The 13,143-nt window shown below is 46.2% G+C and overlaps 1 protein-coding gene across 1 annotated transcript in view; it reads right to left on the minus strand.

The window, feature by feature from the left end:
* Positions 1-2,585, minus strand: part of Gria1 (glutamate ionotropic receptor AMPA type subunit 1) — a 309,938-nt gene extending 307,353 nt beyond the window's left edge. Inside the window, exon 1 of the mRNA XM_051180635.1 lies at positions 2,150-2,585. Coding sequence (XP_051036592.1) covers positions 2,150-2,231 — 82 coding nt within the window. The 5' untranslated portion in view covers positions 2,232-2,585. The remainder of the gene's footprint in view (positions 1-2,149) is intronic.
* Between the last annotated feature and the right edge of the window lie 10,558 nt (positions 2,586-13,143).

Below are 13,143 nucleotides of genomic sequence, written 5' to 3' on the forward strand. Positions count from 1 at the left end.
CAAATGAATCGAAATACATTCCTGTAAATTGAAATCAGCTATTGCTAGGGGCTGAACTGCAACAAATGTGTACACAGAAGTTTATCTCAGATTGGCCAGGAATTTGCAGTTCCAGTAATGTAATGATAACTTCCTGTGCTGTAGATGCATGGTTGGCTTTAAGAACAAACTATGGACCTTGAGGCTTGCGTTAGCGATCATGAAAGTGGAATTGATGACAACCTCACGCAGGCGGTAATTTCAGCATTTGTTCTACTGGTCTCCCTTGTGTTTGAAAAGAGCAACAGTTACTGGGACTGAATGTGAAATATCTGCAGGAATGCGTGGGCAAATGTGGGTGTGCCCACATAAACACCCACCCCAAGCCTTTACACCACAATGATGGTCTACAAACACGCCTGCAGAAGGCAGGCCACATTTTCCTTGATGAGAAATTACAGTTGGCAAAGCACAGACAGAAGGTAAGAACAAACATGAGAATTGCCATAGGTCGGCACAGGTGACTTGCACGCACACTTTTACCCCCATTTTCAAAAGCAAAAACAAACTAGCAAAAAAAACTAAAAAAAAAAATTAGTCTTGCTAGGGATGCTCCATTCTCTCCTCCCAGGTGACCACACCCCACACTCCTCTGGTCCTGGTTTTCTACTCTTTACAGTGAATGGAAGGGAGCAGGTGGGAGGTGGGAGGGAGCAGTTACAGGCTGGGCCACAAGAGAAGTGTCTCAGGGATGGGACGCAGGAAGTTTGCCTGTAAGACAGGAGCTCATGCACGCATATGCATGTACACACTTCAGAAGAGAGCTTAACAGGTGTCAGGAAACAAAGTAAGTTACTCCACAGCCACCCCAACAGTACCAGGAGTCAGGAAGCTGAAAATGCCCAAAGAGGCTATTAGCAACACGTGTGTGTGCCCACTGCACCATCATCCGTCCCTCAAACACAAACACTCTCACAAAAGCAGTAGTTGCTGAGATGGGACTCTCCTAATAAGTCAGCCCCTGGTGCGGGGAGGAAGCAGAAATCACAGTAGCCTGGCTAATGTTGGATCACAAAAGATACTGAGCTACTGGTCACCCTGACCCCAAGCCCTGTTACTGGTACTGTTGCTTCATTTGTCTGGCTTTCCCCCATGGGTACAGGAACAGCAATACCTGTCAGCTCCTACATCAATACAAGTATAGCCACCAAATGAAGAGAAATGGGGTACAGAAAGGTATGCAGTGTGTTGAAACCCACCTGCAGATTGTGAGGATGGAACCCAGGCATGGGGACTGCTGCTGGGGCCAGTGTGTGTGTGTGTGTGTGTGTGTGTGTGTGTGTGTGTGTGTAGGGGAACCTGTGCATGTGTGGGTGCTCAGAGCACTGGTGACAGTATCTGTGGACAGAGCACTAAAGAGGAAGGGGCAAGGATGAGAGAAAAGGCAGGCTTGGAAGTTCCAGGATCAGAGAATGGGGGATAGAGCCCAGCATGGCAGAAAGCAAAACAAATCCAGCTACAGGGGTCCACAGAGCTCTGGCCACAGAGTGGGGCCTGGGACGTTTCTCAGCAGAGATAGCCACCCTAGTACCCTGTACTCCTTCTCTGTTGAGGGGTCTTTTCCCCTCCCCCAGCCAGGACATCGCTGCTATCCCCATCACTCTGGCTATATATGCACATTTAACATATAATCAGAACACACATACGCCCACCATACATATTTATATAAATCAAGGAGAGCAGTCACCATCCACCTAGCCAGAGTTAACTCCTTATACACTCTGAGCCCTGTTGGAAGCGCAGGCTGATCATGTTTTTCCCTCACTGGAACGGAGAGGCTCCTCCATTTCAGGCGCTCATGCTCGGAGTGTGCGGGTGTATGTGCACCTGTGTGTGTGCTCACACACACACACACACACACACACACACACACACACACACACACACACGGGAGAGAACACTTCCCTTTTGCCCCTTGCTATATTGATGCATCGGGTGAGGATGAATCCCCTTTCCCCCCCTGGCAATCCAAGTCTTTAGATCACCAAGCACAAAAGCTCTGGATGAGAATGGGTTGAGAAATCTCCCCTCAAAAAAAAAAAAAAAAAAAAAAAAAAAAAATCACTGGCCAGATCCCCAAAGTCCCTCCCCAGCTGCCCCCCTCACTCACCTATCTGGATATTGTTGGGGAAATTGGCACCCACAACCGCACCTAGAAAACCGGTGCAGAAAAAGGCAAAGATGTACGGCATATTCCTTTTTACATTGGCGAAAAAGAAGCCCTGGTCCAACCATAGATTTTGGTCTTCCCTCCCCTTCCTTTGATTCTTCTTGCTGCTCTGCCGGCTCTTTTCCTTCTGCAGTTGCAGTTCTTTGCTTGCTTCTTTCCTTCTTCCTTTCCCTCTACAAGGTTTCTCTTGTTTCTCTCGGAAGGGGAGCCGAGCAGTTAAACTGCAGCGTTAACACCGACTGACAGCCAGATTAACTGAGCCGGGAGCAGCCGGTCCTCATGCTTGGAGCGCTAGATTGCTTGCTCCCCCTCTCCCTCTGCTCTCCTCCTCTTCTCTAGCAGCCAGCCTCTCACCCTCCCATTCTCCGTTCTCTCTCTCTCTCTCTCTCTCTCTCTCTCTCTCTCTCTCTCTCTCTCTCTCTCTCTCTCTCTCTCTCACTCACACACACACACACACACACAAGCTGCTAGCTCTTTATGCTGATACCCAGGAGCCAGCTCCTGTATTGGCATCCCCTACACACCACCCTTGCCTCTCTATCCTCACCTTCCTTTCTGTGGATGCAGAGGATGGAGGGGGATGGAGGGTCGGGGTGCTTTTCCCTAAAGGGGCAACTTACTGTACTCTTTACCTCCCCCACCTTCCTCTGCTCTCCCAGCCCCTCCCCTAGCCAGGGGATAAGATGCTATGAGGAATGTGGGTTCAGTTGCGAGTCAGTAGGTGGCAGGGGGTCCCCACAATAGCCCTGGTTTCACCAGCTGCTTCATCTAGGTCACTTTTTCTAGTAGTGCACGGGTTGTGCTGGGTATATCTTCTACACTCCACTGGCCCAATTATTCCTACAACTAATTCCCAAGGGGGAGACCCTAGAAATCCCTCTCCAGAAATTTAAAGAGAAGACTTGGAGAAAGACAAACAACAGTAGCTTCAGCATGACTGGACCAGGGTGCTTGGACCAGGATGCCATCAGACCCTTCCACCTTTAGAATTGCATGGGTGGCCTCTTTGAAGCCCTAGCTGTTTGAAGTCTCCCCCCCCCCCCCACACACACACATTTTTCTTGCAGGGCACAGGAATCTTTAATGGCAGAGTTGTGTGGGTGGGTGAACAAGGAAGATTCAGGGTACGCACGTACACAGGGCAATTACATGAGTCATTTTGCGTTGATTCCAGTCAGAGGACTCAAGTTGCCTTCACTTACATCTGCACATTGTTTATGTCCAGTGGAAGCTGGGCCTCTATGGACCATGTGGAACTACATTTGGCTCTGAGATGCCCCAGAGAGAATAGTGAGCACAGGACTATAGGGTGAGTTATGGGACAGCTGTCAATAACAGCTGAGGCTGTTTAGAGTCATCTATCTGTCCTCACACTCAGAAGTGGCCATGGGTCCTGGGATTCAGTAGTGATGACACCCAGTGAGGTCTTGAACTTTAAATATGTTTTGCTACATTTTTAAGTGTGTGTGTGTGTGTGTGTGTGTGTGTGTGTGTGTGTGTCAGGACACAGGAGTAGAGGTCAGAGGACAACCTGTGAGATTTTGTTCTTTTCTTTTATCATGTGGGACCAGGGATTAAGCTCAGGTCATCAGGCTGGGGAGCAGGTGCCTTTACTGGGTTAAGCCTTCTCAATTGCTCTGGATCTGTGAACCTAATGTCTCTGGCTGTAACCAGCTGAGAGGCTTGCCCAGCACAGAGCCTTGCTGGAAAAGCAGGCTGTACTTGTCCACAAGTTGGAAGAAGCAAAAGGCTCTGGACTAGGTTTTTTTTTTTTTTTTTTTTTTTTGCTGCTGGAATAGCACATCTTATCTAGAGAATCTGAATGTCCTTCACCAGCACTGCACCATCACACCCTGGGATTGTGACATGCTCAACATAAACCCTAAAGTAGGAGCAATGCGGATGTCAGATACCTGTGCTTTTTTATGCCTTTTAAAACACATTGGATAGTTCAAGTGTCTCTAACACCAATGCTTAGCCATCATTTACCTTGTAGCAGAGAGCTCACTAAGCTCTGCTTGGGGTGTGCTTGTGCAACAAGTCCTGTGGAAAGTGAGCTCCCTCCCTCCCATCTACTTATAAAAAACCTAAGGTTCAGTGATTTTCTCAAGTCTTTTCTTCTGGCATGGGAAAGATGCTATGTGAACACAGGGAACTCATATCTGAGTTAAGGATTCCACCCTTTGGCCCTGGGCAGGAACATTCTGGTGTGAGCATCAGTTAGGGAAATTATGAGGCCAGGCTCCAGAGAGATGACTTCTACAGTCCTGGTCAAGATTAAGAGACCACGATTGAATGAATCCATGTTAAAATTCTTCCATGGGCTTTTTTGCTTCTTTATTTTATTTTATTTTTTTTTCTTTTGTCTCTTACTATTTTGAATGGTACCTGGGGATCTTTCAAGCTCTCTGAGCTTTGTGCCTTGTAATAATAATAATTAGGCTGTCACTAAAGACTTCATACATTGTCACCTTTCAGAAGATCTCAAAGCCCTTTACAAGGATTAATTAGTAAAATCGCATCACCCACTTGGAGTTGGAAATAATTGTTTGGCTTGGGGGTGTGATTAAAGGAGTCCAAAAGATGCATTTTCTATGATCTTCATAAATCATGTAATAAGACAGGGTTTCCAGGACACAGCTTTATAGTCGGCCCTCCATAGGTATGATCAAGAGTGTCCATGGCTTATTAAATAGATATCTGTTCAATGGAACTGATAGAACTTAAGTTTGGACATTGATGTTCACATAGAGGTTCAACTGGTCATCACATTTCTCTTCAAATTAAATGATAGAGGGATTCTTCTGTATATCCACACAGGGCTTGTTGCTTGGGAACACAGAAAGGGACTAGGCAGAGCCTCTGCCTCAAAGAGGTGAGTGAATGTGGTGAATGGCAGATGACTTTGTCCAACTGCCATCTAATACAAATGAGGACAAAGGCTCTGATGCAAATGCCACAGTAGGGAGGAATGAGAGGCCACTGTATCTGTTAATATAAGACTGCAGCATGGCCTCAAAGACCTGGGGAAGAAGACTTGTGGGCAGAGACTAAACATGCAAAGGAAGAGAGGACAGTCTGCTGGAGGCAGAGAGGAGACGGTGCCCTATGACCCTGGAGCCCATGCCAGGGTTGCAAAGAAATAGTAGAGAACAGGGACAGGAAAGCAGAAGAGGTGAGTCTGGGGACCTGGACTATGGAACAACACAGAGAGGTGAGAACAGGACACAGAAACTGGTCAGGTGGGGCAAGGTCCCCCAAACCAGCAGTTTTGATTGTCCTTGCTGGAGGCCAGGAACACCAGAACAACATTCTGGTTCCAGAGTCTTTGTTATGTCTCAAAGGAACACCTGTTCCAGAGGCTGTGTATGACTTCAAAACTGAAACTGAGATGGGGCACCAGGACACTTGCATCAGCCAATTGGGCTGACTGTAGAGGCAACTTGTTTGGACAATAGATTTGAGGTACCCCTCTTACCATGCAAGAGATCCCCATCCCATCCAACTCTCTCTCTCCCCCTTCCTCCCTCTTAAACTCCTACCTATGAATCATAGATAAACTTCTAGAATTTACCCTATGGTCCATGGATTTCACTCTTCTGATGCATGAGACAAGAACTCCTAAAGTCACCACTGGCTCAAGCAACTTTTTTTTAAATTATTTGTTTTCCTTTTTTTAAATTTAAATTTGAAACAAGGTTCTTTTACATGTTAATCCCAGTTCCCTCACCCTCCCATCCTCCCCAGCAATCCCCAGCCTATCCCCTTTCTGCTCCCCAGGGAGGGTGAGGCCTTCCATGGAGAGTCTTCAAAGTTTGGCTCAAACAACTTTGGTAGCTCTCAAGTTTACAAGACCCTGGCTCCCTGAGAAAAGCTTTATTGTTCTCAGTGGCAGCCCAGTATTCCTGTATCAGAGTCATGAAGGAATTTTAAGGATAACAACAATATCAGGTGTGTGTGTGTGTGTGTGTGTGTGTGTGTTTAAGAAGAGACTCAAAAGATGACATACCACATGAATTGATTTCCCTAAACCATCCTTTCCTGAGCCATGCTCTGTCCACAATCCTAGTCCCTACTTCTATTAGCAATGCCAGTATGAGACTCGAAAGATGGCTTCACAGACAACTAGGATTAATGGTGGTCATGCCCTACAGATACAAGACACACTATGTGCAAGCTGGGAGGACTTAGTGTGGCTAGATGGCCTGCTTGAAACTATGGTTCCCCACTGGGAGGAATGTTCTCCCTGAGTGGTATTTGGCAGTGTCTGGAGATATTTTTGGTTTTCACAACTGGGGAAGTGCTATTGGTATGAGTGGCTAGAAGCCAGGGATCCTGCCAAACTTTGTGGAATACATAAGGCAGCCTCTTCAGCAACAATGATGTGTGATCTGGCTCAGGGCACACACAGTACTAAGACAGTGTGGGTACCGTGTGTATGCATGGTGCCCAATGAAGCTAGAAGAGGGTATCAGATCCCCTTAGAGAGGCAGGAGGATCCTGCAGACTCATTAGCCAGTCAGCTAGATAGTAAGTGAACTCGTGGTTTAGTGAAGACTCTACCTCAGAAAATAAGGTGGAGAGCCCCTGAGGAAGGCACCATTGAACTCCATAGGTGCCCACACAGACATTTGTGTCCCCTACTCATTCACATAAATACATAGGCAGAAAGAAGTGTGGATTTGGGGGTTTTCAAAAAAAATGATTAGATATACCATTTTATGCAAAGGCCAGGAAAAAATGTGAGGTACAATGTGTGCTAAGTAGGTGTCTCTGGGCTCAATCTGACCCAAAGTCCACTCAGTATCTGTAAACAAGATTTTTAAGCTCCCATTCTCTACTATTTGGGGAACCAAGTCCATTTGTTTTCTGGGTCTTTCTATACTCATCAGTGAAGTGGTTAGCTGAGGCTCTGCCCTGGTCTACTGGGACCTGTAACCCACTGGCCAGTGTGGGCCTGGGTGGTGTCAGGAGGGCCTGTCTCTCCTCTACTTCCTATTACCTGTCACAGAGGTATGCAGGCTCCTTCCCTCCCTCCCTAGGCTCAGCCTCTATCTCTAGAACACCAGGCTTATTCTAGTTTCCCTATCTTGTGTTTCCAGTGTGCAGCCATTCAAGGAAGGGGTAGGGGCATCATCAAATATATATTCTGAGAACAAACTGCTGACAGAAACAAATCATCAAGGAAGCAATCAGAGAGAGGGTACCCCTGTGGCTTTAGGAAAGCCTTGTTTACATAGATGTTAAAAAATAATAGTGATAATATTTTCCATGTTTTCTAGCACATTTCATACCGAAAGATCCCAAAATACTCCACAGACTGTGTGTCAAGAGCACACCCTGCAGAATGTAACTCCCCGCTCTGGAGCTCTGCCAGGCCTAACAGTATTTTCCATCCTTTTTGTTTTTTTTTTTTTTCTTCTTCTTCTTTTTTCTGTTTTCCCTCCCCTTCTCACACAAATGACAGCATTTTTGTAAGTGCTCAGCGTTACTAGGTAATTATGGAGCAGTGGAAGTTCTAGAAAACACCTCCAGGCAGGATCCATGCCTAAAATGATGAAGAGGTAAGCACCCCACAGTGTCATGGTGACTGGAAAAAAACTGGAGAGTTGAACACTCCTCTTCATTAGTGTTGTCTCCAGAGAGGCCCCAGCACACTGACTAGGGTGGGTGTCCTAGCCCAGTGGCTCCTCTAGCTGCTGTGCCCACAGGCCTTGCAGGTGGACCATCTCTGATACAGGAGATGTGGGAGCCAGGCTCTTTGGGGGAGGCCTGGCCACATGTGTGATTTGGAAAGAGCCACTGAGCCCTTGCCTGGAGCTTTTTGGTTTGTGATTTGGGAATACCCTTTGTAGGATTAACAGGGCCCCAAACACATGATGAGGGCTTTGATGGCCACTGTCTTGAGCATCTGTAAAACTTGCACTGTTTTGTCTCCCTTGAGGTTTAAGTGCTGGTCCCATCTTGCCATCACAGACCCTCTGTGTGGTCCTCATTCCTTCCTGGAATTAGCCATATCTCAGTCGGGCAATCTTCTGTGATACGGGTGTCACCCTATATTCTTCCCCCAAACATCTGCTTTTTATGGATCGCAAACTTACAATTAGGCAGCTGTCAGTCCTGTTCCTTAAATTACATCTTCCTTTGTCCATTTGTCCAGTTGAGTGAAGAGCCCAGGATCCAATCCTGGGGCCGGTTCTATGAGCTTTCCATCCAGATCACACCTGTCCAGTCTTTACCAGGTCTCTATTTCTCCCTCCCTCCCTCCCTGCTTTTCTCTTTCCCTCCCTCTCTCTCTCTCCTCCCTTCCCTCCCTGCACACAATTTGTTCTCTACAGAGCAATCAGAGTGAGACTTCCAGAAAGAGAAACGAGACTGTCTCTGCTAAGCTCTGAAACTTTCTGGCGCTCTGCCTCTGACATGGAGTCCATCTGAGGGTTCGCTGATGGCTGCCCATCTGTCCCACCTCCCATCCCTTTCTTTCTCCATTCCACCCAGCCCTACCAGCCTTCCTGCTGTCCTCTAGACACAGCAAATCTCACCCTGCCCTAGACTCCTCACTTGCTCTTCTCTCTCTCTCTGACTTGAATTCTCCTATCATTTCAGCCTCCCAGTAGAATTTTCCAAGGTGCATCCTGCCTCCTGCCCTGCACTCTGATTTCTTTTTCTTATAAAACACAGTTTCTAGATATGATGACACTAACTTAGCTTTAACAAATAATTATTGTCTAATTGCTGACCCTATTCTTAGAACAGGTTTTGATGGCTACAGTGAGTGACATGCAGAAAATTCTCAGTAGAGCCTTGTTGAAAGAATGGGTAGTTGTCCACCCGCCCCTCCATAAACCCCCAAACAAACACCTCCTTCCAATCCTGTATCTTCTGATGTTTTAGGAACCAGTTCAATTCTCAGCTTCACACATTGCCCTCTCACATTAACTTTGTCCCTCATTGTCCTCTCTGAGTATCTATGTTATTTAAAATTTACCAGTGGTGTGTGTGTGTGTGTGTGTGTGTGTGTGTGTGTGTGAGAGAGAGAGAGAGAGAGAGAGAGAGAGAGCATTTATGTGAATGTGTGTGTGTGTATGTGAGAGAGAGAGCATTTATGTGAATGTGTGTGTGTGTATGTGTGTGTGTGAGAGAGAGAGAGAGAAAGTACATTTATGTGAGTGTATTGTGTGTGTGTGAGAAAGTATGTATGTGTGCATATATGTAAGTGTGTGTGTTTGTGTGTACAATTACATGTGTGAGTGTGGAGTTAAGGTTCAACATCTGGTGCTCTCAACTGCTCACCACCTTAGTTCTGAGACAGGTTCTCTTACTAAATCTGAAACCTGCCAGCAAACCTTAAGGACTCTTTGTGTCTCTGCCTCCCTAGGGCGGGGGTAATGCCTGTTATTTTATTCGGTGGGGGGCAAGAGACAGCTGTAATGGAGCAGAACTCAGAGCCTCACGTTTGCACAGCAAGTGCTTTACCCACAGAGCCATCTCCCCAATCCTGACATTTACTGGTTTTAATTGATCTTTAATGTGCTTCTCCCTACTTGGTTTTCAGTATTTTGGGGGGGCAAGAGTCAGAGAATGAATTACATGCCTGTGCCGGACACAGTGCAGGCTCCATCTAGTTACATTTTATGTCATGTTCACAGTGGCCCCAGGAAGCTGCAATAGTCATCATTGTGTTTATGGACTGGGGGTGGGGGATGATGAGGTCATGTGACTCAGCCCAGTCATTGCAATTCAGATACTTGGGGTATTGGTGAGTTTCCCTGTTGCTGAACAAAACACCTGATGACATAACTCAAGGAAGGGGGCTGGGTTACTTTGCCTCACAGTTCAAGGGTGCAGTCTGTCATGGCAGGAAGTCACAGCGGCAAGGGTGTGAGGCAGCTGGTCACAGTGCGCCCAGAGTCAGGGAACAGAGGGAACTCAATGTGGGTGTTCAGCTTTCTTTCTCCTTATTTAGAGCAGGGTCCCAGCCCCTGAGATGGTGCCACCTATACCGAAGGTGGCTCTGCTTGCCTTAGTTAACCCAATCTACAGATTCCCTCCACAGACAGATCCTGACGTTACAATTCTGTGTTAACTGATGATCAATAGGAATCATCAAAGTTAAGTTTCAACCCCAAAGATGGATTTCCAAGGCTACCTTTCTTAACCTTTCATAGTAACTGTGTGCTATACACCTGTATTAACCAACTTACATTGGGTAGGCAAAGCCTTGTTATTACTAAGATGCATCCAGACAAACAAAGGCTTTCGCTCCATCACACATGACTTAATATAGGAAGGGATTCTGAGAAGTCACTCAGAAAGCCACTGCAAGACATGTTCGCTTTAAAAACCGAGTCTGTCTTGAAGAGGAGGCCAGTGGGTGCTTGTTGCTGGCCTTCTCTGACAGAGGTAGCACGAGCATGAAGGCACTGATTGGAGTCCCCACCCACTGCATGGCCAAAAGCAAATTTTAATCAGTTTTCGGGAAACTGGAAGTATAAGTGATTATAATTGACTGCCAGCCTCCGGCATTCAATCTTGCTGCTTGCCTAACCTCTGGCCTCTCCTTTATTACTCTAAAGGAGACAAAAATCACCAGAAGGGAGAAAGTATGGAGAGTGGGCTCTCCACTAAGGAAGAGAAACAATACAATTTTTGCCAATGAGCAACTGACAGAATTTTTTTAAAACATAAAATCCAGTATCTCAACTTACAAAGTACAAGCGGATCTCAGGAAGGCCAAATGTCTCCTCCTGAGCCACCACGAAAAGAGTGTCAGACCAGTACTGACACTCAGATGTACTGCAAGCCCTTGTTCTGCCCTGTCCCTGTGAGACAGACCAGGAGCCCTTCTCAAAGGGATACAGCAGTGGCTTTAGGAAACATAGACACTGAGTGAAGTAACCCGAGCCCAGAAAGATAAGAACTGTGTGTTTTTCTTCACTTGTGGATTCATGTCTCAGAGTGTAGCTTTCTGTGTTTAAGGCAAAGTGACAGCAACTAGAGGTCAAGACACAAGACCGGAAGCCATAGAGTGGCAGAGGGCTTAGAGGTGGGAGTAATAAAACACATATGAAAGTACATGTAGGAGATACTTTGGTGGAGTCTAAACTGGGATAAGAATAAGGAGGGATGGGGTAAAGAGAGGGTAGGAAGGAGGGTCAATGAACTAAGTATATGAGAAAAAAGTAATATGGAAACTAACTGGTTCATAAAATTATTATTATTATTTGGTTTCTTTGTGTAGCTTTGGAGCCTACCCTGGAACTTATTCTGTAGACTAGGTTGGCCTCTGTCTCCTGGGTGCTGGGATTAAATGCGTATACCACCACTTCCTGGCTATAAGCTAATTAAAATATACTGAAAATTTAAAGATGTATAAAAATTATGAAATATGTATGCATTTAAAGGTACACCATAGACATGGAAGAAAGGAGCTAATGTAGACTTACCTTTGAGAAGAGTGAGATGGCATCCTTGGGGAGGTGACTGTCTCTGTGGTCCACAGCTCAAGTCACTACAGTAAGATTTTCACTAAATGCTTCTGAGATGATGCTTCAGGAGAACAGAAAGGGGAGGCCAGAGAGCTCTCTCCCAGGCTTCAGTGTGAGCTTCATTGGCAGCAAGAACTACTTGTCATATATGCTTCAGTTCAGAGACCTAGAGGTGGTCCTTGCACAAGAAGTGGTAGCAGCCTACTTGGTGAGTTCAAGGCCAATGGGAATCTCTAGCTCTAGGGAGGCTGATGACTGAACTGGATATCCACTGCCAAACCTCATGACCCAAATAATGGAAGGGGGAGAACCATGTCTCTCAAGTTTCCCTCTGACCTCCACATAGGTGCCATAGCATGGGCACACAGCTCCTTAGATATTGTCAAGATGTTTCCATGGGTATAAAATCCCGCAACACATCCTAGTACCCCTAGTCAGCCTCTTCTTCATGTCATGATCCTCTTTCCCCACTGTTTACCACCTCCTCCTAAGAGTATCTCAGACTCCAGGAACAGGAAGATGCTTGCCATCCCTTGAATCCCTCCTGTGTGCTGAGAACCATGGCTGGGATTGAATTTCAGGATATATAGTCTGGGCTTAGATGAACACTATTCTTGAGTTAACATTCAGAAAGACAGCACTATTGGCTGCGTGCAGAGAGGATCGACTCACTGCAGATCTGAAGGTTATGGGTTTCTATGTAGAGAAAATGGAGGCTGTAGGGCTCAGGGAGAGTGTGATGAATAATATGAGGCCATGAGGAGGAAGAGGCTGTGCGGTCAGGAAGTACTAATAACAGTCACCCATACCTAAGTATTCACTATGTGTGATACCAAGTTACAGGGCTCAGTATCAACAGAAATTTCTGAGGTCTGAGATATTATTATCTTTTTTTGTGAATAATAAACTACAACATTAAAAATGTCAGTGGGCTGGAGAGATGGCTCAGGGGTTCAGAGCACTGGTTGCTCTTCTAGAGGTCCTGAGTTCAATTTCCAGCAACCACATGGTGGCTTACAACCATCTGTAGTGAGACCTAGTGCCCTCTTCTGGCCTTCAGGGATATATGCAGGCAGAATGTTGTATACACAATAAATAACCCTTAAAAAAATGTCAGTGGAAGTGGGGCATCTGCAATTATAACTGGACAGGAAGTAGGAAGGTCAGGAGATCAAGCCCAGCCTTGGTGACATAGAGAAGGGGCTAGGGAGAAGGCACAATGGGTAAAGTGTTTGCTGTGTGAGCACAGGGACCTTTGTTGGATTCCCCACGTAAAAGCTTAGCATGCCAATATGAACCTGAGGAGGCCGAGATGGGAAGATCCCAGATGCCTGCTGGTTAGCCAGTCTAGCTGAATCAGTGAACTCCAGGTGTAGTAAGGACTGCCTTGTAAAATAAGATGGAGAACAACTGAGGATGACATGTGATATTGTAACCTAGTTTCCA

The sequence above is a fragment of the Phodopus roborovskii genome, unplaced genomic scaffold (assembly GCF_943737965.1).
Source record: "Phodopus roborovskii unplaced genomic scaffold, PHOROB, whole genome shotgun sequence".
Classification (NCBI taxonomy): Eukaryota; Metazoa; Chordata; class Mammalia; order Rodentia; family Cricetidae; genus Phodopus; species Phodopus roborovskii.